The sequence below is a fragment of the Halictus rubicundus genome, chromosome 1 (genome assembly GCF_050948215.1).
Source record: "Halictus rubicundus isolate RS-2024b chromosome 1, iyHalRubi1_principal, whole genome shotgun sequence".
Classification (NCBI taxonomy): Eukaryota; Metazoa; Arthropoda; class Insecta; order Hymenoptera; family Halictidae; genus Halictus; species Halictus rubicundus.
The window spans coordinates 17,026,965-17,052,629 of record NC_135149.1 but is presented as its reverse complement, the minus strand read 5'-3'; the positions used below and the strand labels follow the sequence as shown (position 1 = coordinate 17,052,629).

Sequence of the window (25,665 nt, the reverse complement as noted above, 5' to 3'; positions counted from 1 at the left end):
ACGAACAACTTTAAAATAATCGTAGGTTCCCGAGCTTTGGCTAACTTACGAGAGAAGAGGATGGTGCAGCAGCGGCAGACGTCCATTATAAAATGGCTGTATTTAGGGGTAACTCGATACATGTATTACATTCCAGCAGTACACGCCATCACCGTTTTATGTTATATTCTAATCTTGCAGTACATAGTATTACACGTAACATGATTTCATACAGCTAATAACCATCCACACTGCACTCTCGCCACAGTTTCCAGCACTTCCGTTTTTGTTATGTTTTGTTTCCACCTTACGACGAAACGTGAATGGAGCAGATCTCAGGTGGAGAACCTTCGATCGCAGGTACCGCAGTTAGAGAACAAAACGTACAGACTCGTTTCCCAAAGGTAGAAAGGAACGATTTTAAGAAATATGGTCGTCGAGCCGTAATTCTATCGATAGAATGTATCTTTTTTTTCTTTCACCAAGACCGTTGTGTGTCCACGTGAAAACGTGTTGTTTTCTTTTTTCTTCACGATCGCCGAACTGAGAGAGCGTTATTATCTCTTCTTTTATGTTACTCGTTTTCTCATCTTTGTCGCAGTCCCAAATGTCGCTTTCCGCGAAGCGAACACAAGCGGAGTATGAAGCGAAAGTAAAGAGCATGTGGTTCCTTCTTTTTCTTTTTTTTTTGGGTTTTCTCTTGTTTGCTTTCCTGTCAATACCGCATTTTTTCTTTTCACTCTCTTTCTCTCTCTCTCTCTCTCTCTCTCTCTCTCTCTCTCTCTCTCTCCACACACAGTCATTACAAATAATATGTATTTACAAACGGTAAACTCGTAATGAACACCGCGGGAAACGCATGTCGACCCCGTGAATTCTCATTTTTCTCCCCCGGTTTCTCCCCTCTCACGCTTTCCCTTCCCCTAGCATCTAGAAAGACATTCAACTATAATGCTGCCTTACAGAGAGAATCAATAAAAGTTCAAACGACGAGAAACAATCGAAGCGAACGAAGTCAAGTTTAATCGTAACCGTGGGTTGAACAACAGTATAACAATCGTATTCTATAATCGTGTTGTGTGTACTCGCATCCACGATATGGGTCTCGACTGCGCTTGTCACCTTGAGAAGCACACGTTTCGTCATAACACAATTGAGAATCGTTTACATTTTTTTGTCCGATATACACTATAGAAAAATAACGTTATAAACACTCCTTACCGGATCGGGGGAGGGAATTAGACGTTACAAACGTTATTATAACTTCATTTTTTTCCTCAAGTAAAAATATAAATATTCTCGTTCACAGTGCGATATCTCTGGTGTAGCCTCGCTTGACTTAGTGTTTAAACGCTATATGTTTTTGTTTTTAACACCCCCATCGAGGATACATAATCGTTTCTCTTACATCTTAATACACATTCTTCTCCACTTTCTCTGTTCCTCTCGCGCCGTGTCCGTTCGAATATAATTTGCACCCCACGAAAAACCAAAGACCTATCTCGAACGGGTCTCCCTATTCGTTCTCGCACGTCCGTGCCGTTTTCTTTATAGTTTCACGTTTCATTTTTTTTTTTGTTCAACTAACAACGACTTGTACTCGCGATTTAATAAAGTAATGAAAGACGTTTTCTTATTACAATAATTATTCCTTTGACCGTCGCTGACGACGCTCCGTCGTCTTATATTGCCTATTTTGTTCGTGGCATGCTACTACGTTAGACCGCTTCTGGTTTAGGCGAAATAACTTAAGACGAAAAACTTCTGCGATTAGCGATTAGCGAGTATAATTACGAGGGAAGCCGTTTCTTCGTCAACGCGATAGAAAAAGTATCACTCCGGCAAACCAAAGGAGCTCTCGCGATCGTCCGGGGAATCGTTCGGAAGTTTCTCCGTGTGTCGTTTCCAACGAAATCTTGTCTCATCATCAATCTCACAGATCGAAACGGCCGACTCTTCCGTAGAACGATTCGCACGCTCTTTCTCTCTTTCTCTTTCTCAAACCCCTCCCTGAAGCGTGTTCGCCAGCCAAACGGATGCAAAACGTAGACACAGTTGATTATACTAAGAAACAATCGACCCAAGGAACCGGCCCCCCAGCCCAAAAATAACGTCCTCCGAGAGGAGTCTTCGAGGACTTCCGGCGGTGCCGGGGAACAGCCTCGGCGATCGGTACAACGTAGATTACACTTATTTAACGATTACTATTAGTAATACACCTATGTCGATCAAGTTTCTCATCGATACTTAACAACTTACATAGAACTCTTTGATTACTTTTGCCTCTGTTTTCTTTTTTCTTTTTTTTTTTTCTGTTTAAACTCGTTTTAGACATTGAACTAGCCCTCCTCCACTCTCTGCCCTTCTCGCGCGCGGTCCTTGATCATGGTTGCGACTCTGGCCGAGAACGTTCTTCGGAATGCCACGAGCTCAAGCCTCTCGACGACAAACTATGACAGACACGTTTAGGTCAATACACTCCGCCTCGAAGAAACGCTTATGACTCAGGGAAGAATGCGGATTTCAAGGAATCCGCGCAGCTTGCCGATCGGCCTTTAGGGTAACGGAGATCGTTTCGAACGTAAACAAGGTCGCGGGGGCAACTGGTTGCGTGTACGTGGGGTTTACCAATTTGTTTTTTTCAACCGTCCTCATGCTTGGTTCCCTTGCTATTCGTTAAAGCGAGACGCGCTTCAACAATTCATAAAATGGTAATCAGTTTTGCGGCTGTCTTTGTGTGTACCACGGCCGAACGATCGGTTTTACATTTCAGAATGATCGAAATTATATAAATTCATTTATTGAAAATAATCGAATAAATCCAGGAATCTGTTATATCGAAAATTGCGGATGATCACAATAAATTTAGTGTTAACCCTTTGCACTCGGCGCTATTTTCATTCTAAAACTAAATTTTTCTTCCGTCTTAGAATATTTTCATTTTATTCATACGAAACTGATCCGATTTCCACATGTAACATTTAAATGTTTAGTAATCTCTTAAATACAAATTTTGTAATGTAACAAATATTTTGTAAAATTTCTCGTAATTTCTTTGAAATGATACCACAATAATTTCTAGTGGTGCTTCAGAGTCACCACTCGAGTGCAAAGGGTTAACATTTTTATGGTAGTCGTGGACGTGTACGTGGAAGAAAAGCTTCCTGTATCGATTAGAAGAGGCAGGAGTCAAATTAGACATTTCTGATAAATTGGGAATACTATATCGATGCTCTTAAACCCATTTCAGCCGGCCACAGTCTCGCGATTATAGTCATGATCAGTCCCGCGTATACGCAATCGAATCCGGCTCGACCATTTCCCGTTGCTCTGACACGTTTCTGCGTGTCGAAGGACGAACGGGGACCAACTTGTCGGTATAGTTCGCGAACGTATTCGTAAATAAGAGGGGAGGCTTTAGTCGATCAAGTTAGCCGACGTTCTCCTGGTCGCGATTCCGATCCACAGACTCGCGATCTAGAGGCGGGGGTGGGGGGTGGGGGTTGGTGGTGGTGGTGGTGGTGGTGAATCAACGTTCCGACGGGTATCAAAAAGACTTACGGAGTATTGACTTGAGCAACTCTAGTATATCGGGAAATAATGATGCGCGGGAAAACAAGCAGACACGCGATCCGAGGATCATCATTGATCCTCGAGCAGCACAGATCGAAAGGAAGACTTGCGTTCTCCTTCTAAGGACGTCCGTGATCGTCTCGCGACGAATATTACACGCTCTTATGTTTTTTTAAATTCACTCTCTCTCTCTCTCTCTCTCTCTCTCTCTCTCTCTCTCTCTCTCTCTCTCTCTCCCTCTCGCACAGTTTTAGTTTAAACTACACAATTGAAATCTGCCAGCAGAATAGGACGATGTATACAGTTTCGTACGCACGCGCGCGCGCATACAATGACACAAATATAAAATAATACAATATATAGAATATAATGTAACGCGATGTATCGTAGAATCTGTTTTTTTTTTCTTGAAGAGTACTCTCTCTATAAAAATATTATTCGCCTAGGGTTCATCAATGATAAACTCTGCCCGGCATGGAGCCGTCCCTTTTTCTCGCACCTGCCGCGTCGCAGGATTTACAGATCGCCTGTCGCGTGTTTCCAGTCCCCCTTGATTCTGCGGGCACAGAACTCTATCACCTCGAGAAGTGAACTCATTTCACCTTCGTTCGTCCCTCGAGTCAATTACATCCTGGTTCCCGCCGATTAAAATATTTTTTCCCTTAATCCCAAAAGCATGCTCCGAAAAGGACGAATTTACAGAGACAATGACTCGACGTTCCGTTACCTTTATTTTTTTTTTAGCATCGAGTGTACTTTTGACGTCAAGGGACGAATTCAGCAAAAATGAGGGACGGATGAGGGTGACGCGTTCCCTGATGTGTTAATTAAATGTTAACCCTAGACTATGAACCGGAAGTGCCAAATGTGACTTGTTCGTTTCACGTATCTTTCGGAAAATATTTCTGCGATCTATTGTGTTTTTGGTGTCTGAGGTTAACGAGCGTCACTGGTTTTAGAGATTTCGTTCAGAACAACAATCTGTATATTCGAGGTTGTTTGGTTCAGGGAACGCGTTGTTGATGGTAAAGGAGTATTGCTTGAAACCTGTCCGAAGAAACGAAATGGTTAGCCCGTTTGCGGGACGAGTTTCGGTCTGAAAGGGTTGAACCAAAGGGACTCAGCCTGCATCGGGGATCCGAGGAAAGCGGTGAAGTAACCTCGCCGCGGGGCAGATACGTAATTATGTGTATGTTATGTATTAATTGATTCGAGGAACGTGCGCGCGACATGATCGAAGAGCCCGCGGACCCGCGTGGATCTATATTAACGAGAGAGAGGTACCTATTGCAAGCGCGCGCGTGACAGTGTGTGCGTTTTTGTGTCGCGTTGCGAACCGAAAATGCACCCGACGACGGACAAATATGCATACATATGCGCGTTGTGTTGCGTGTCCGATGCGTCTCGGGACTCCGGGGCTCTTCGACACCGGCCACGATTTCTTTGCGAAAGATATATACAGGTATTGACGTTAATCTTGTACTTGTGTTCTAGTGTTTGTCGAGAGATAATCTTACGGATAAAGGTATTCTCTTCTTCCTCCATTCTCTTTTCTTTTCATTTTCTTTTTCTTTTTTTTTTGGTGTTTTCTCTTAAAAGGACGTAAAGGATCGAAAACCGAAAGTTCCATGGGGTGCGGTGAGATTTCTCTTTGTGCATTGTCGTGAATCCAAATGAACTGGGCCTGTTTGTCGCAATCTTTCAGGACAGGACAGACAAGTGACAATTGTTTGTGTGTGTGTGTGTGTGTGTGTGTGTGTGTGTGTTTACGAAGATTGCAAGGAAACGGAAAGAATCGTGTGAGACAACGAGGAAAATGAGTGCGGTGAAAACACTCTTGGTGAGGCTAAAGCAGAGCTAGAGAATTGAAACTTTGAAAGAAAGAGTCGACGGTGTTCTAAGCTAAAACAGCACCATTCCCTGTGTTTCTGTATCCTCGTAAACTCTCGGATCTCCCCTTCTTCCCTACACCCTGAACAGTCGTTTACAATCTATCTTGATTCGTACACACGTGGCAAAACGTAGGCCATCTCTCGTAGGTAAATCTCGATAAGCTTCCTTTAATAAAATCGTTAAAGATATTGTCTTCGGGACGTTATATATTACTATTCCGCGTCGTCTTGACGAGCTTTTTTTTTATATATGTTTCCACTGTCGAAGCGCACCTCGTTCAACGGATCTTTTTTTGCTCGCGCGTTTCATCGTGCCCTCTTTTTTCCCCATGGTTGCACAGCCTGCGGCGTTCTCGAAAATTACGTTGCGTACGGCCCTCTGCGTCGCGCCTATTGTCCGACGGTCAACAATTAAACGAACAATTATCTAAATCTACGAGAAATCAAATTCTCCTGATGTTAACTTTACCCTAGGTACTTCTTGCATCGAATCGGATGCTTAATTTTGAAGAAATTACATCAAAGGACCCACCGAGTCGCATAGAAATCTGTTCTATTACTCGCGGGATGAAAGAAAATGCTTTGAAACATTTTCTTAGGACACTGTGTCGATTTTAATCGTGAGACAAAGTCGCGAGGTGGTCGAACCGAGGACTGACCGCCATATTGGATAAGACAACGTGCCTGTGTCCGCCATTTTGCGATCGTCGCAGCTTAGCCAGGCGGTGGAACCGAACAACGCAACGTAACCGTGTTGCTCGACTAAAGAACAGAATTATTGTCTATCCCTATGCGCGTGTAATTATGCGAACGTCTCTCTGTGAAATCACCGCTTCGTGCGACCAACGTTACCACCAATTAACAATAGCGATACTCTCACCTGCCGCCCATCATCGACGCTCTCTTTATTTCAGGACGAACCGAATCGCCTAACAATAGGATTAAGAGCTCTTCTTATTGTTTTTTTATATACCCTTTCCTCTCTTCTCTCTCTCTCTCTCTCTCTCTCTCTCATTCTCTCTGTCCCTTTCGCTCTCTTGCCAGAATATAATTCGCAGCGCATACAACCGAATTTATCTCTTTCTCTCGCTCGCTTTCACTCCAACTTTCTCTCTCATTCACACTTTCTCTCAACATTCTCGCTCTCTCGTTCTCTCTTTCTGACACTAATACTTGTTCTTGTTGCATTATTGTTTTTAAAACCATAAAAATATCAATGCCAGTATACAACCGACGTACATCGCTAACTTGTATATGTATATATAATATATGTTCGTATGTATGTATGTATAAGTATATACTAAATATACATATATATATACATATAATACGGTAAATATATTGTATATATATATATAATATGTATATATGAATATCCATAATAACGTTACCTCATATGTCTTTCGGTTGCAACACCATGTATAGGTATATGTATATATTGTATAATAGGTAATGTGTATAATGCATCATTTATTTTTTTTTACGTGTTCGTATTTCCTCTAGGCGCTAAACAACTACCCTCTATCGTGACCTACGGCTGTGGCTTGTCTTATCTTAAGGATCTAAAAGGGGTGCACGACATTGTTACAGTTGTGGATTTGGATGTCGAGGTTGTTAGGTGGACGGTGTTTTTGTGTTGGGAGAGAGCTGACACAGATGAAGGGTCTACAACAGGCACGGACAACACTTTGCCCCGGAGACGCCCTCAATTGCCCCCAGGAGCCATCAGCAGTATAACAAGAAGCAAAAGGTTCTCTACCATTGAGACCCGGGAAGTTGGCAGTCGGGACATTATGGGAGGCAAGGAGAAACATAGTTCACTTCATTTTCCCCCACTTTTTATACTCTCCAAGCCCTTAAACAGGCCACGCGCGTTAAACAATTGAAAGATCCACGGCGAAAAGTGGTGTGCATCGATTTTAATGAACTTTGAGTTCAGTTTAATCACTGTCTGTGATTGTGAGTGAACGTTTTCTGAGGTGTAGAATACCTATTAGAAATTCTAGTGCACGAGGGTGTGAGATTATAGATTAAAAAATAAATTTTTCTTCTCTGAAAAGTGCTATATTCCCCCCCCCCCCATCCCCCCACCTTTTGCGGACCTATCGAATGCGATAGTGTCCCCCAGCTGTCACCGCTTGTCAACTCCTCAGCTCCCAATAGTACCTTCCCCTTACTGCTTCAAATATCCCGAGTGGGCGTGGCCTCCTGAGAACAGAGGCCCCACGGGGCTCCTCGCGCCCGTGCCCGATCTAAGCTCTAACCAAGACGGAATCGACTCGCTCTCGGCATCGACGCTCGATCGAAGACCGGCCAATTTCGTCATGGATGGTTGAGTGAAACAACAAGGGCGGTACACAGTCACGAGATTCGATCGGGTGTAAAACGGAAAAAGATTCAGAGCTACACCACACTTATCAGGGGAAAAAACGGTTCGCTACTGTTGCTTCGACTCCTGCGTCCCAGCGGCGGCCAGGTCTGGCACGCCGCCACAGCGTGCGTCTAAAAATTCAGCGACGAGTGTATCATCGTTAGAGCTAATCCTACTTGCCAACGACATTCATCTAAATTTGAAGACAGATTGTTACGGGGCTATTTCTCGCGTCGATTTCCGCGGCCAGAATGTTAACCCCTTGCTCTAGAAGTTGCACATGAAATCCACTAACTCAGTGCGCACCGCGAATCTCAATATCTCGGTACATTGACGGTGAAAGAGAAGATCGTGACGAGCTAATTTAGACTCTTAGTCTTAGTTTAGATCTTTTTCGGCACGTGGGTAAATAAATCGAATTGCTATCTGAACACACCGATTGACCAGCATCTTCATTCTTCCGGCTACTTACCACAGAAAACTGGCGGTATTGTCGTTAATGCAACGTAATGTGAGGTACGATTATGTAATAAGAGGTCAAACGAGGTCAATGTTTCGGTTAGGTCCGGTTATTTATTTCTGTGCGACTGAAATCAAATTCTAATGATCAACATGAAGATTCCTTTTCTTCTAGGAGATTGTAAAAGTCGAAGAGGCTCTGATTGTTGTAGAAAGGAAAACTGTAGCGCAAGGAGTTAACGAGACCCGCGTGTCGGGCTAGTGTCGTCTCGTTCGCAAGCGAATCTACGCAGCTAGGAGGAACAAATCCGACGCAGAAGATCGGCGTGCATGATCGTGCGAGTGTCTCGATCGGTTGTGTCGCGGATCGGGCGATACTCGATACACAGTATACTCGACAACGATACTCTTCCGATCCTCGGGCGGGGCTACACTCTATAGAGAGACACACATAGGCCATCTTATGGCGATCCGTGAGCGACACCGTTCAGCGAGACAATCGCGCGAGAAGAAGAGTTGTGTTCGAGCACAGTGATTGACGACGACGACGACAAAGGTGGGGTGATTGGTTCCTAACGATATCAATTAACGACCTTGTATAGCATTAAGTAGAGAGTATAACTATGTAGGTAGGTAGGTAGGTAAACGCTAAACAAAGCTCAGTTGATTGTTTCGGGAGCGAGCACCTCACTCGTGTTTTCTCGCGTAGTAATGGAATCGCCTTCATACACATCATCTTTTCTTGTTGTTGTTGTTTTTTTTGTTTGTTTGTTTGTTTGTTTGTCTTGGCTAGCTCTTACACTTGTAAAATTTAGATTCGAAGGAGCGAGGTGTGTATATGCGTGTACAATGCGTGTGCAACTGCGGAAGTCGGTCTCTGGTATACCACTCCCATCTTTTTTTCACTTCCTGTTTCCTGACACCTACCCCGTCGCTCGAGAGATCCGATGTCGTTGTTTTTCTCTCTCTCTCTCTCTCTCTCTCTATCTTCCGGTTTTTACCACTTACCCCTCTCGGTGCCGGAGGAAAATTAGGTTCTCGCGGCTCGGCCGAGAAAACGTTCTTTAAACCCGGCGAACCCGGGTTCGACGATCGTTCCGAAACAACTTTGGAAAAATCCGTTCTTCTTTCTACGAGCTACGCCCGCGATCTTTTACAGGCTTGTTCTTCGACGGCGGGGCAACGGTCGTCTCGAATCGCCATTCTTCAGGGAGGAACTTCGCTTCTCGACTCTCTGCTCTTCGACGAAGACTTCCGGCAGCTTCGTAGCTTCGCTTCGTTCGATCCGCCGCCGTAGAGCTAATTCTTCGACGTCAGGATTGTCACGAACTCTGCGGGGGACAGGGACACACGCGTCATTACACTCTGCGAGTCGGATTTTCATTCTTACGCCTAACTTTTGGCACTCTTAACTCTCGAGAGGAGGAGGGAAGCATTTATTACAAGTAGACCGAGGATTTTTGTATAAAACGAACGTTCTCTACTTCAATTGTAAGCAGGAGGTGTTAAATAAAAAATTGTTTCAGCTGTTAACGCTCTACTCATCGGCAGCTTAGTGTCTCTTTTGTTACTGCGAACGATGTACAGTGAATTCTCGATATATGTCAACAACACGGGTCTTGCCTGCGTCGTGTATCGTTCAGGAGACATACCCGAGTTATGTTTCCACTCCTCGGCGTCCGAGGCCTCTCAAGCTTCATTGCCCCTCACGGGGTGTACCCCGCGGTAGTGGGGATAATTCCGCGACATTTATCAACCAGGTCTTGGTGACATATATAGAGCAATCACTGTACCTCGTATCGTAATCAAATAAAGTGTAATCGGAATTAAATTGGCATGCGCAATTAAATGAAATTCAACGTGGCCAGAGATAACTTTTTTGTGAGTTTAACAATGAATTTTCGTACAAAAGTTGAAAGCAAATATGTTCGTGGGAGCATAGTAAACATGTTTCTGGTAATATTTGTTAATATTAAACTATGTCATACCAAAACTATATTATATCCAATGTGTACAATGGTATAAGAAACACACGACGTATCTGAGACGTCTTTGTACGTCAAGGGGTGAATAGAACTTTTAAGGGCTTGATCAAAGAGAACAATCACCTTCGTAGTTCACCATCCCATCACCATCCAGATCCGCTTCCTTGATCATGTCGTCGACCTCCTCCTCGGAGAGTTTCTCCCCAAGGTTCGTCATCACGTGTCGCAGCTCTTTCGATGAGATCATGCCGTCGTTGTTCTTGTCGAATACCCTGAGTGTCACAAGCGCCTCGTTAACGTCAGAGATCGTCACCGCTAAAATAAACGGCAGCGGTAAAAGCAACATAATATGTATATATATATACCTAAATGCCTCGCGCAGCTCGTCTTCACCATCTGCGCCTTTCATCTTCTTCGACATCATCTGCAGGAACTCGTTGAACTCGATGGTCCCGTTGCCATCTTGATCCACCTCGTTCACCATGTCTCGTAATTCCGTCTCTGAAATCGATCGATCCATTACCCATTCGTACAAAGAACGAGAAATTGCAATTTTTCCAGTCGATTTAAACCAGAGATCGAGTTACAAGCCTTCTATTGGGTTCTTTTCGAAACGAACCTTTTCGAAGAAGGTTGTTACAGTATAAGTTCTCTCGAGAACAGACGGAGGACCTTTCCATATAAAAATAAATGTCTTCTGAAACAGGGACAGATGTTTTCTTAGCCCTTTAGTATGCTCCCTCACAGCTATAATGATCGAGTTTAATGCAAACAGCAGCGTAAGTCAATATTTGTCTGCTACGCTTACCTCCAGTATCTGGTAAATGTAGCCTTATAAAAATGGCAGCACTAAAATTATCGGAGAAATTAATTTTTGGGGTAAGGAATTTTTATAATTTGAATAATCCAAAAATTTGAAACAGGCCATTCGACCGCAGTAGGTTCACTGTTACACGAAAAAAATATAATTTTACCGTAGACTGGGATAGTTCTTAAAAGAAACAAAACTTTTTTACTGTGTGTCTAAGTTTAATTCAATGCTTGAATATGAATAACAATAGAACAGAGCTGTGGTTCGAAAGGAAAGGATTAACATTAATTCTCGGCAGGACAGGGTTTAACCGAAACGAGGCCGATCATTTTTCTAGAAACGGAAGATAACTGTTTATTTCGATCTCCGGTTTAAACGATCCTCTGGCTCTCTCTTTGTGTCGTTTTTCTAATTTGCCCCGGCGTAATGCACACGTACTGTCTCGACGTCGTTCCATGGGAGACATTTAATTCCCCGGTACATCCCCTCGGGGCGAGGACAGAAGAGGCCCGACATGCAGTTAATTACCAACGTTTGCACGTGCGCCTAGCCGTCACAGTTTCTACCCCACGGAATCGCTCCCGAAGTTAATTTTCCCTAAGCTCTTGTCACAGCCTAGTTTCGGGGATTCCGGCGTTCAGCTCTCTCTCTCTCTCTCCCTCCCCCTCCCTCTCTCTCCCTCTCTATCTCTCCCCCTCTCTCCCACGCTTCCCCGTGCCTTAGAAAACCGAGACATTCATTTAGCGAGACGCTTCTCTCGGCCGACGCCGCGTTCGCGTTTCGATTCGAACTTTTCGTTAATTCGACCCTACCGCCGCCTCGGAAATTCCATTTCCAACTACCGAGGAAGCTAACTTGCACCCGAATGATGGCGTTAACTTCTCTGTTAATAAAGAGTTTCGAAGTTGGACGTTCCGCGTCGTCGTCCTAGACTCTGAGATTTCATTTAGCTAGATTACTTCGGAGCCGTCACATGGTTACAGTACGACATGGTTCTCGGCGACCGGCAAAAATTAACCGAAATCAAAGCAATTTATTTAATTAATTCTCCGCATTCGGAGATATTCAGAGCCAGAAGTAATTATACAGGGTGTTCGCGATAATTTGTACCATTGTCTTTTTCCGTAAAAGGTAAACATTAGAAAAAAACCGAAGAGGAGGTAGTTGTAGGATACTTTACTAGCAGTATGATAGATTATCTCAATTTTTTGTATTTTTAATATTTTTTTAGAAACAAAGGTGACCATCGTTTTTTAAAAATGAAATGCTATATATTTGTTTGCGTGAAAACGGACATTGAGACGAGTTTAACCATGTAGTACACTATGGTCTTCAGGGTTACAAGTGCAGGGTTACAAGGTGTTTCTAGAAAAATATTCAAAATACAAGAAATTGAGATACGGTATCATATTGCTAGTAAAATATACTACAACTACCTGCTCTTCGGTTTTTTTCTAATGTTTACCTTTCACGAAAAAAACGCTGCTACAAATTATCGCGAACACCCTGTGTATGTATCGACGGACTCAGCGACTACAAAAATTAAGCATTCGGAGGCATTGAGTGCGATAAATAATTACTCTATTTAAATGTGATAGGGTGCGAAATTTGATTGATTCTGTTCGCAATCGCTCGGAAGAGAGATCCCCAAACTGCAGTTTCTATGGATTCACGAGAAAACCGAATATGTGGAATGGAACACATTTTTATTGAACTGTTGTTCTTTACGATGAAGACAGCTTTTATTTTGCATAGAAATCCACTGTCTGGAGATCTGAATTGCTGACCTTTACGGGATTGTAAGAGACTGAATAAGTTGAGTGCGAAGGGTTAGAGTTCACCGACTCGATTCTTATTAAAAGAAAAATGTCGAAACAGCTGGCTCGAATCTGGAGTCGAGCTCGTCCTTCGACTATTGTGGAACTTCATGAACGAGTTTCTGGACGATACAGCCGAACATTATAGTCTTCGGTGGTTTGCGCGAGCGCGCGGACAGCTTTCGTCAGCTCGTGGCTTGCGGCCAGATCGCGTTCCACGATGTAACACACGCGGTCGGTATCCGTTCTTTCCGCGTGTATCACCGGTTCCACGGATGATTCAAGGTACCACTTACCCGACGGCCTCTGTCCCAGAGATCGCATGACCACGCCGAGTTCCGCCATCGTGATGGTGCCGTCCTCGTCCTTGTCGAACAGCATGAACGCCTCTTTGAATTCTGCAACCAGAAAATCTCTCTACCATTTGTACGCGATGATGATCGCATTCGAAACAGGCACGGGCAACAATTTCCCTCTGGAACCCCGCTTTCACATTATGCAGCTCGGAGGGCATTTCAGACACTCCTTCAGCGATGGGGGCTCAGATTTTCCCAAGGAGAATTGTGCTGGCTTCGTCGAAATTTAACGAAATGAGAGGACCGTTCAGAGCATTCTAGAGCGGACGTGAGCACGGATTGCCTTACGAAGTGTTGTCCGGGCTCTGTCAGAATTAAGAGCAACGAAGCCACACCCCCTCGAGGCGCAGTGCGCTAGGTGTCTACACAGATCGTCCCGTGAGGCACTATCGAAGCTTTGACAAAGTCGAAAGAAATGAAAACTACGTCTCCTCAGGACACTTTACGTTCAATCTGTGGACAGATTCTCCCAAGGGGCACTTTTCAAGATTCGTTAGAACCGAGTGCCGCGAAGCCACGCCCCTCTCGGAGCAGCCGACACACAACTAGGAAGACAAACAATTTCGTATCGCAAGATCAGGAGACTCTTCGTTTGACTTCACTTGCCCCCGGGGGAGCACGTTTCTTGCCCATGCCAGTTCCGAAGGCGTCACTGCCTCGTTTCAATAGACTCCATTGATCAACAATGAAGAGTCGATTGAGAGGAATCGCGACCGATATCGTCGCGCTTTTTCGCCTCGGAAACGCGTCTCGTTTCTCCCGGTGCCGACCACCAAAATAACTTCTCCTCTCTGCTTCTCCGTCCGTCTCGAGCACGGAGACACCGTGCGTTTCCCGTGATGCAGTCGCTCTAGAAATTCCAGAGATCGCTCTCCCCGACCGAGCCATAAATAACGAACCGGGGAAAAAGTACGTCGGAAATTTGGCAATAGAACGATACACAACGCCTCTGCCCGGCGACCGCGCTTTGTCGAGAATCCGTGGATTTAGATGTCTATTAATCATGCGGAGTAACGCGTGCCCGTGTGCGCGCGCGTCTATGCGTATCTGTATGCGAGTCTGCATGTCTCTGAATTTTTCAGCGTGCGTTTGTATGGTTCCGAGTGTTTCGGTATGTGTTTGTACGCGTCTAAATGTGTCTGTACGTGTCTGTACGTATCTATACGTGTCCGTATGTCTGTTTACGTGTCTGTAAGCGTGTTGCCGGCTCCGCGAGAAGCTATATAACCGAGTAGCTCGGCGATCGCGGGACGCTTGCGGGCAACAAGCCAGCCGCGACAGAATCCCGCGGGATACGGCGCGTTATAAATTTTCAGGATGTCCGACACCGGTTCTCGCTGGGAAAAGGGGAGCACTCGAAAGTTCACGAGACCCGCCGGTCTATTACGAGACGTCCGTTCTCCTCGATGGACACGCTTGAATCTCGGCCCCGCCGCCGTTTAATTACGCGCAGGACGGGACGCCGCCCCCGCGGAAGGATACATCGTTGCGGGACACGCAAATTATCGTTTTCCACCGCGATATTTCATCCACGTGCCGGCCCCTTTCCAAACCTCGGCCACGATAAAACGGCATTGCTCCTCAAAAATGGCCCAGAGACAGACTCGTGCGCTCTCCTGCCTGCTAGCAGGCTCTCGTGCATTCCTCGGCAATGGCTGCACGAAAGGGTCTGCAGCGATTTGTACTTTAACCCTCACACGCTCCTCGCAGTTGCACGAAAGAGGAAATATTTTTGTTCTACGCTTTGAATCAAGAAATTATGTTTCACTTGTAACCTCACCGTTTAGAGAAGTACGTCTCACGACGCAGACAGAAAGAGATCAATTTTAGTATACAGAAAAACAGTAAATTGGTGAAGGTTTATTCCGAGGAATAGTGCGGGGGTTGGACGAGAGTGCATAGAGTTGCGATACAGACACTTTGAACCTGTTAGGGTACTCTGGGATGTCTGATGGTCGCGTGAAGGTTCCCATTGCAATGGCCGAAGTCTGCACACGCGTGCGGCGTTCCGAGCAACAGGCTCTTTGTTCTTGCAGCTCGAGAACAATAAAATTTCACGATTGTCGAGGGAAGCATGAGAAACGCGCGCGAATAATTCGACGTGCCGGCTGAAGTTCCGAAGCCGAACGACGTTTCGCGTGCAAACTTTCGCTTAATGGACGCGGATCGTTGCGAGACGTAGTTTTTCGACGACGCCGTTTGATCGTATCTGGCGCCGCATAGGCCTGGGCTGCGTTTATCATCTCGTAAACATCCGACGATGCATTTAACGTGCATAAACGAGCGAGCAGTATCTCTCTCGAGCAATCGGCGATCTCTGGTCGCGTGCCATCGCGAGAACTCTCGTTCTCGACGATGCTCTAAATGATTCTACACGCACTCGGACAGAGAGATGGGGACAGAGAATGAGATAGGCTCCCGACAAGGCCAATGATCGCGGTCACGTGAGACCGGCGGAAACACGATGTTTTATGCAACATGTTCGTTCCGGTAGCCCGGGTCCTTACATAAAGCCACTTAAGCAAATTGGACGACCTTTTCGCGGGATCCACGTGCGCGAGGAATATTTAAACACGACCCATCCTCGAGGAGGTTAACAGAGTACCACGGATTTTCGCGGAAAAGTGCCGTAAGCCGCGATCGCGATGATTTCGGCGATGCGAAAATGGTTTATGCCGGGATTTAGGGGGAACGCTCTTCGAAAGTTTCACGAAATTCTACAGTGAGTGATCTGAATTAGATCTCTGAGATTTTCTTTAGAGAAATCAGGAGACTGTTTTGCGTTGGTCTTTTGCACACGTATTTACCACCAATTGAAGCATGGAATATATTTTTTTCGAGACGAAATACTGAGAACTTCGTGAGCTGGTATCGATGACAAGGTACTGGAACTAAATAAAAATTGATTTCTCCTTTCAATCATTTTAACCTTCTACTGTTCCTCATTTCTTGTAAACGCATAGAATCCGCAGTCGATCATTCTCGGCGTGTTCTTGTTAGCAAATTAATCTGCGCTTGGGATATGAAAATATGAATTGTAACGACGCAGTACAATGATTATAACGTTGCCGAGCATCGCAGAAAATTAGTTGACAGAAGGGTTAACGGGGGCGCGATGATCGAGGAGAAGAAACGCTCGTGTCAGCAGAACGGATCGGGCTCGGAGCGGGTCAATTAGGGAGTTTTACGGCATTGCGTCGAAAATCGCGAGCCACTCGCCTCTAATTTACGAAACCGTGGAGAGAGGAGAGTTCATATTCGTTAGCGAGTAAGATGTCGGTCGTTAAGTCTCCGCGAGCGCGAGCAACGTTGAATGGCGGTTTGAATTTCAGACTTACCGGCCACTTGATCCTCGGTGAGCCCATACTCGGACTGAAAAAAAAGCAGAGAACGTCGGACATGAGTTCAGGAACTAGATTAGATAGGAAAAAGAAGAGAGAGAGAGAGAGAGAGAGAGAGAGAGAGAGAGAGAGAGAGAGAGAGAAAGAGAGAGAGAGCTGTTTGTTAACGCGCCTCGTGATTTCGTTAAATTGTTATCGCGCTCGGAGGCGTTGCAGTAGCATCTCATTAAAAATGGAATATGCGCGGCGGCACGCGCCGGACGCGGCCTGTTTGCGCAACGCTGCCAATTCCGCGGCCGAAATCTCATTAATTCGATCAAATTAACCACTCGATCGTATTCTCCTTGTTCGATAATTGCCGGCCGATTAATCATTTCGGTCTTTTCCTTTTGTTCCGCTCTGTGTTCACTTATCCGAATGAAAACGGAATTCGCCGACGGAATTCGAGGAACGTCTGCCGCCGCCCCCAAACGAGAGGCTAGACGGCGAGTTAATTAATATGACTCCGGTTCGATGCCGCCCCTGGCCAGCGTGTTTAATCAAACACACACAAACCTCCGGATATCTCGGCTCTTTCGGCTCTCTCTCTCTCTCTCTCTGTAACGCGTACGAATACACACGCAGAAATTGGCAGAATTAACGATCGTGTTCTAACTTGCAAATTGTTCGAGGCGGCGTAATAGCAACGCCGGCTTATCCGCTTCCTACACGCGGGCGGGAACCGACATTGTTAAATCAGCATTAGTAGACGGAAGGATTAAGGAACATATGCCGGTAACGCGATTACAGGGACGTTGATTTATCAGCTGTCCACCCAGCCGTTATCAGGCCCCGCTTTCATGGAGCCCGAAGATATTGCACGCGGAAGCTGCTCGAAGACGATGTTGCTTCACACCTTGTCTTGCAGCGTTGAGACCCTCTCTCTCTCTCTCTCTCTCTCTCTCTCTCTCTCTCTCTCTCTCTCTCTCTCTTTCTCTCTCTCTCTTTCTCTCTCTCGTTAAATCTGTATCTTACAGTCGTTATTAGACTGCGGATCTTTATGCAAAATTTTCTTCGTCAATTGCAAGGCGCACAGATACCATATGAAAATTTCTTTCCATCTTTAACTATTTGGATAAATTGAAATTATCACACGGATGTTCTTAAATCGTCTTAATGTTTTTTTAAACGCATAAAATCCGCAGTCTAGTCATATCATTAAGTTTCTTCGGGCATCGAAAGTAATGTAATCATACGATGAACAGAAAATTGTGAACGACTAAGTTGTAATTGTCGTGGATGTAAGAAATTGTAGTTCAAGTGGTTAAGAAATTTGGAAGATCGTTCAGAAGCTCGTCGGAAATGGAACACCGAAGGATTCCTCTCCGACACTCGATTTCATTCGTTAGCGAGCGATGATGCTCGTCTATCAGTCGGTCCGCCATTCACTCGACCCTTGGCCAATTGCCTGTTAAGCCTCTCCGATGCTATACGACCGGCGAGATAATAATAATAACAGATTCGTTGCACACATCGAGTCTATAACAAACGTGGACGAAACGACTAGAACGGAGTTTCCACGAAAAATGCTAGAAAATCGGAAAACGCTTCCAAATTGACCCTTTCCGGTCGTATGTCTACTTTCAGCCACCACAGTAAAGAACCATATTGATCTTATATTATATTAAGTTGACAAGAAAAATATAAAATCAGTTTTTACATAACATAAAATTAACACATATTATTGTGTTACATATATCTAACGTTTAAAAAAGAATTAATAAATGTTGTTTTTCCTTTATAATCTTCCATATTATGTATTACTGTTCGTTCAACGAAAATTAATTCCGAGCAACATGACGCCTATCTATAAACTTAATACGACCGCAAAGGGTTAATACTGTGGGCCTCGTAGCAATTTTCATTGAACGCTGAACATTTGTCGAACTTTATCTCCTCAAATAGACGATGAACGAGCAAGGTATAATAGTCATTCGAACATACGTCAGAACTAACCACAGCCATAAGAACAAAACATCAGCTCTTTACTTAGCAACCTCCTCTTTCCCCTACTTTCCCAATTTTCAAATCTCCGCAGAAACAACAACGGAAAGCAGACTAAACAACCGACACGCGTAATCAATGCCCCGAGTACGTCGTCGCACAGTAGCACTATTTGATCGAACGAGGTTCCGAGAACCTCGGCGAACCATCTCAAGGAAAACGTCCCTAATCGACGAGCCACTTTTCCACGTCGTCGTGCCCCTCGTGGACGACTGACTTTCGCGGATTACGTCCCGAGAAGTATTCGCGGATATAATCGTGAGCCCTGTGGGAAAGGGACAGGAGGCTGCCTGTCGTATCTGTCTCGGAGTCGAGCCTCTTGGTTCGATGGTTCCACGGAAGTCGACGCGGGAGTTGGTATTCAACTGGGTCACGTAGTTTCCCGGCGTTTCAGCGGGTAGAGGAGACTCGCATAATCTCGCGAAAAGTCGGCCGGGACTTTGCCAGTGTCCGTCTGTCTGCGTCGCATTTATACATTAGCCGCGCGATCTCTTTGAATTCCGATCCGAAAGCGGAGAAGAAGAAGAAGAAGAAGAAGAAGAAGACGAAGAGGAAGAGGAAGAGGACGACTGCTCGACTAAAATGCAAGAATTGTAATCTGGTGGAACGGCGAATCGGTTTTCCGTGCTGTCTGTTCGAATCGCGGGTAAATTGGCTTGCTCACGCTTCTTTGACGGATCTCGCAGTCTATGGTGCTTGTCAGCCTGCGCAGCTTCCCATAGGCGGTCGTGTACTTCTTCTCGGTGTCTGTCATCTCGTGCGTCACTGTGTTCCACTGTGTTCACCGATCAGTCACGCTCTGCACCCCAGCGAGCCTCGATGTCTTCGATAGACGGATATCCGTTCGCCGAAGCTCGTCGACCGTCAAACGCAGCGTCGCGACAACACCACCGACACACAAATAATATTTATGGACCGGTCAGCGGCAACGTCACTGGTTGTTTGCGACCAGGCCAGGCCGTTCGACGCGTCTTGACCGGTCATTCTGATTCCTCCCCCCCCCCCCACCTCGGTTCACTTCAATTCGCGGGGATTAGGGTAACGCGTGTTCACAACGGATTCCCTCGTGTCCCGTCAACCGGCATTCGGGACTGCACACGAAACAAATGATTTTCACGCGGCAATTGCCCCCGGGCAAAGTCGAAGACCCCTCCTCTGTCGCGGGCTCGCAAAGTGGGGATTAGGCCACCGCTCTTCGGGACAGCTTTCTCGGCCTTTTGTTTTTTCAACGCGACGCATATTGACCAAAGCGGCCGTGAATCTTTAGACAACCTTCGGCTGTTTTTAACCTGTCTTCTTCGACTATTGGCCGACGATCCCTTCTTTATTTACCGCGCGCGGATCGCCTGTCTTTTTTCTCATCTGGCTCTATCTGTCTTCTTGTCGTTAATGGCAGCACAACTCTGCCAAAGCTTACCGGTCACTTCAGCGACCGTACCTCGATGACAAATTCCGGAGACCACGATGACCGCCGTCCACCGATCGTGCCACCGACGCGAATACCCTAGCCGCTCTAACTTTAGGCGATCTTATCGTCGCATCGCTAATTGGAACGGGATTCCCGTGCCAGGTAGAGTCGAGTTTTTTGAACCGCGAGATTGTCACCGGCGCTCAGAAGCGACCGGACACCCGAAGGCTAATCCTTATGGCATGGAATGATACTATCGACAGTTGCAAATTTAGTTGAATAATTGCGTCTACCATTCCTGGAAGACACGGCATTGAAAGTGTTAAGGAAGTCAGGTGGAGGACGAACGTACTATTAAAAATGTTCTCAAGTTGGATAAATCCCTCGACGAATATGTCATGCATTTTCCCATTTCACTGAAAATGCTCTCCAAGAAAAATATCTACCTAGCAGATCCAGTTTTAACCACGAGGACAAACGCCTAGGTCGAGTAGGTCACGGCCTCCTATCAGCGAAAGTGTGAATCCGTGTCATTGATCTTGCCCGATTTCGTTGATCGTGCAACGATCCTTCTCCCGATTGTTCCTCAGGATTACGAGCAACCATCAGCGAGACTAACTCGGTGGATCGGCTGTGGTAGAGGAGTGTTTGTTTTCCTTCGAGCATCGATTCTCCTCGACGGGATGGCGAAGGAGTCTGAGGCTATTTCCGTCGAAAAATCACGGCCATCCTGACCCGCTTAGCCGTGCTTGTCACGGAATCACCGATTCTCGATCTTGATACACAGATAGAGAGATAGATAGATAGAGAGAGAGAGAGAGTTAATCTGCCTCCGATCGAATCGAACGGAATCGCGCCGGTTCTTACGTCAGTGAATTAATCTTTGGTTGCGACAATCGCGCGTGGGTTAAGTGGAAGATCGTCTACAATTGGATGCTCGATTACAATGGACATCGATTCGCGTGTAGAACAAGATATTAGGACGCCACTGCGCGCATAAATCTCCCTCAGAACGGTGCTACCATCTGATGGATGGACGCCGGCCGTCTGACCACTGCCGGCCGCTTCTACTTCTGGTCGGTAGTGCAGACGCGTCGACCGTCGGATTAGCACGCATTAGCAACGTTTTTCATAATTTTGTCGATACGCATCAATCAACTTCGATGATTCAGCTATCGGATCTTCTCCCTTGGCTCAAACCTGCTACGCTCCTAGATCGAGCCTTGCAATTTTCTTACACTTGTTTAACACTAGAAACACCGAGCCCTAAACGAGGCTAACGTATACTCCTTCAGATTAATAACAGGATTGAATTTTATTCTTTAACTCATGCTAACTTAAATGAGGAAGTACACTAAAAAATTTCGCAATAAAATATTTCTATAACATCACGAATTGTAATAAAATCTGAAATATTTTGGGGGGCTCGGTACTTTCAATGTTAAGCGTATAAAATTGTCTAACAAAATGAGGACTCGATTAGATCGATAAATATACAATCGTGACTGTGTTAAACAGATAAAAGTGAACATGGATTAAATGCACTACCGCTCAAAAGAATGTAGACACTTGAATAATGGTTGAAAATGCTAATATAATGTCCTTCAATTATTTAATGCATTTGAAACATTTAAAGAATTTAATACCAGATATACGTATATTCATCAAAGATATTTAATAATAAACATCGTTCGATAAGATCACTTTAAATTATATATTCACAAGAAATGGCAACTGTCCACACACGTTTGAACGTCAGTGTGTACGTATTAATTGTATACAAATATTTAAGCAATATTTACACGACTTTTTGCCCTAATTGGAAGGCTAGAAGTTTATTGTTCAGCCGAGTTAAGCTAGCAGAAGGCGTTTCGTCGTACTCTTTTCTGACTCGTCGAGTGTCTGACCACTCGCGGCTGTTTCTACTCAAGAACAGGACTCACCAAGTTGATGGTAACGATGAGATCGTACTGCTGCCTTTGTCCCTTCTTCTTGTTCTTGCCGCTCTTGACGGAAACCGCTTTCGGCGTGACTTTAACCTGTCCCTTTTGAGCGGAAGGCTTCTGTGCCGGCTTTTGAGATCCCTTTGCGCCAGGTGCGACCTTTTGTCCGGCAGCCAGCGGCGCCTTCTGTCCCGTCGAGCCCTTCTGGTTCACGTGTCCGACTCCATCCGCTGGCTTGTTGCGAGCCTGTCATCGGAAACGAAAAGAACCTCGGTTAGAACAAATTCTCATCATAACCCATCTATTTCCGTCTCGTCCACTTAATCCCCGCTTCGTGCCCGAATTTGAATCACTTTGATAGGCGAAACAGTTTTCGATTTTTCCCACTGGGCCATAATCACCGTGATAAATCGTCGAATAATTATTATCGCGGGCAAAGAAGAATTGGTCTACCGTCTTTGGCCGATTCTCTGCTCTAGAGAGAGGTTTGGATCTACAAGCGGAATTGCGAAAATCTGTTTACCGAAAGTGGGCCAGCTTCGATCACGCGTTCCAAAATTTTCGCGTGTTCCGGATCCCGTGGCGGGGCAAACCGAAAAGAGCCTCGATCGTTGATCGTTTCGAGATCTTCCGGTCCCGTCCCGTAATTAGTCGTTTCGCTGAGGGGGTTCGGTTACGAGGGCTCTAATCGCGGAGAGGCTTTTCCCGATATTTTTGCCCCGCCGACGGTAAAAATCCACTAACGAAAGAGAGACGGGTCCCCCGGGGGAAAAATCAAGTGTCCCTCTCTCGTCAGCGGAGGACAAACGAGAGGACCGTCGGTTTTTTCGCCGGCCTGGAACGGAGGTTCGTTTCTGCTAAGGTCGCGGAACGAACAATACCTTTAATTACGAGCGAGCGTTGAGTCAACATTTCGAGGTCGGAGGATGCACCGCGCGGATCCATTGTTCACGGGCCTCCGCTAATGACACGCCGCGCAGCACGATGCTCGGTAATCTCCGAGAGATTCTACTCGTCGCGCGCCGCCGAGCCTATTGTTCCGGTTTTTTTTTCCGGCCCGGGTTTATCGAGAGAATCAATGCAACGTCATCGTGATCAGCTCGGAGTGCTAGCCACTCTCGTGTAGCTGCTTAGCTGCCAAACGGGGCAGCAATCTCGAGGAACGAGGGGATTATGCTACTTCAAACTTGGCTAATTCGGTTCTATTATCGATACTAACTGTTACAACGCGGCTCCTATCAGAGATTATGTCGTCAGAACTTACCTTGCTGGGTAAAGTTCGCAAATGGTAGCCGGAAGTTTGATAATATTTTTCACACCCTAACAATTTTTATTTCCGGTCCCAACTTTTTTACGACATAGTCCGAACGCTAAACTACATATATGACAATTTTCATTGACATCCCTTTGCTAATAATGTTTTTACAAATTGTTGAATTCGACAACGTAGGGCAAAGTTTTCATTCCAACTACTGCGGCGATATTGCATGCACCGATAAAATATTTTTTTCCCATCCTCATACTTTATATTCTCGGTTAAAATTTTTTTCTCAATACGGTTAAAACCCTGGGCTACACATAGGAAAATTCTCACCCACATCCCTTCGCTAACATCGTTTCCAAACATCGCCAAATTCGTCGATGTCTCGTGACAGGGTTTTCATTCGAACCGCAGCGGCAGTTTCACATGTAGGTATTCCATCTTAAGGTCAATGCATATATAAATAGGAAATAGGAAATAGGAAACGTTCCTGGCACTTACATAGTGAAACAACATCACACATCCTTATATCCCTGTATACGCAAATGTAATTTCTTAATGAAAATATATTAGAAACATCTTTGTTCTGCAAATTGTACCACCGGTTAAAGTGTAAAAAAATTTATTAAAATATGGTCGTATTCTACGATTCTTCCTGTTTAAAATTCCGTAATTCACGGAGCATCAAAAATTGCAAATATTGGTTACTTGAAACTGTTATAAAAATATATTAGGTTGGAGGGAAAGTTCTGCCGTATTTTAAGGAAACATTTGAATCAGTTTATAAAAATACATGTGTTCAATATTATTCAATGATATAATTTCCATTATTTGTAAGGACTTGTTGCCATCTTTCAGGTAACCTGTCCATTATTGTTTCCCAATGACTCAATAGCAACATGTGTTTTTGATTTACAAGCAAAATTACCTGCTTAGGTATGGTACGCAGGGCGATAATGCAAGCAGAAGGTGTTGTACCGTTCGGTTAGCCCAAGCCCATCAATTTTATGACGGTCAAGGTCAGATGTTGGTCAACTCTAAAAATGAGGCTAGCGTAAAAATTAGTTTCTACGACGAGTTTTAATTACTTTATGACCACCGTCCGACGAAAACACGAAGGAAAACACACGGTCAACACGTCCTGGAAGTGACTTCCTCGTACTAAATCATAATATCGCACCTCCTACTCGGAAAACAACAATAGATACTATTTTTACCAAGAAATTCCCGTATGATTAATTCCATGATATTCGACGTAAGCTGTGGATTATAGCAGTGGGCTAAGGACATTAAACTGTTACCGCCCACTACTACGCGATTGTAGGGGGTGGAAAGACGCCATTCCATATGGGTTCAAAGTGGTGACATTGTATTAATACGAATGCGCGGCCGATTGGTTCAGAGTGGAAGAGGCAGGCCTCGTTTCACACGCATTTTTGGCTGTATTCGAAATATTGGCTACAGCGGTCACACATACTATGTAGCGTGTGACGTTCGACGTCAAAACATTGGGCCTACAGGCGCGGCTGAGGTGGGGATAGGTTTGTCAGCATAGTAATAAATTGTTATTTTGTTTGTTATAACGATTAAATTCCTTCACAACGTATTCTCCACCTATTACCACGACGAACTCTGAAATGTTCTAGTTAACAGCTTTTTAAATAAATAATGACGAATTGTTTCACCGCACAGATTGTCAGATGATATTCTTTTTTTTTGTTGTTAGCGTAGTAATAAATTGTTATTTTGTTTGTTATAACGTCTACATTCCTTAACAACGTATTCCTCATCTATTTCCACGACGAACTCTGAAAAGTTCTGGTTGATAGCTTTTTAAATAAATACAGCATGTTCATTCTGTCTTCGTGCCGCCACACCACGAGCCGTCAAGCTCTAGCATTGGCCTGCGAACCCCTGAGGTTCTGGTAGCAGAGGACACGCAGTGCCTTTGTTGAGAGCCTCTCGAACCTTCTCAAGTGGCTGTCCCGGACACCAAAATTCGTATAAACTGGGCAAAACCGCCTGGCTTGCCGGCCTGTGAGATATGCATTGACTTTTATGCTCCAGCCTGATACGTTGAATTTCGTTGTGTATCAGCACGAGATCTGAGCGACCGGCGAGCAAATTTCCGCCGGTATTCCACGGCTAATAACGTTTCTAAAAATCGTCCGGATCGGGCGATGTTTCGTGTCAGCATTTTTGTTCAAACTGCTCCGGGCAATTTCGCATGCGGCGAGCAAATATTTCGCGTGACAGCGGCAAACCGATTCGAGGCGAATGGTTCACGGGCACCGGTCGGAACGACCGCCATCCACTGGCTGCAATTTCCGGATCGACCGGTTTCCGGTTGCGATTGGTTAACCCGAATTTTTCCGTATATTAGCGATAGGAAGGGGAAGGGCCGCGCGGAGCAACGCTCGCCTTTT

General features: G+C 45.2%; 1 protein-coding gene across 4 annotated transcripts in view; it reads right to left on the bottom strand.

Annotated features, from left to right (window-relative positions):
* Positions 1-723: 723 nt before the first annotated feature.
* The window catches only part of LOC143355665 (neo-calmodulin), a 113,665-nt gene continuing 88,723 nt past the window's right edge, over positions 724-25,665 (bottom strand). For 3 of the 4 annotated variants that reach the window (XM_076790726.1, XM_076790710.1, XM_076790718.1), the window contains 6 exons: positions 21,979-22,224; positions 16,582-16,615; positions 13,184-13,285; positions 10,625-10,760; positions 10,383-10,531; positions 724-9,605 (listed from right to left, as the gene is read on the bottom strand). In XM_076790726.1, coding sequence (XP_076646841.1) covers positions 9,574-9,605; positions 10,383-10,531; positions 10,625-10,760; positions 13,184-13,285; positions 16,582-16,615; positions 21,979-22,224 — 699 coding nt within the window. In that variant the 3' untranslated portion in view covers positions 724-9,573. Of the gene's footprint in view, positions 9,606-10,382; positions 10,532-10,624; positions 10,761-13,183; positions 13,286-16,581; positions 16,616-19,291; positions 19,815-21,978; positions 22,225-25,665 lie in introns of those variants that run through there. The other variant, XM_076790734.1, reaches the window with a different exon arrangement.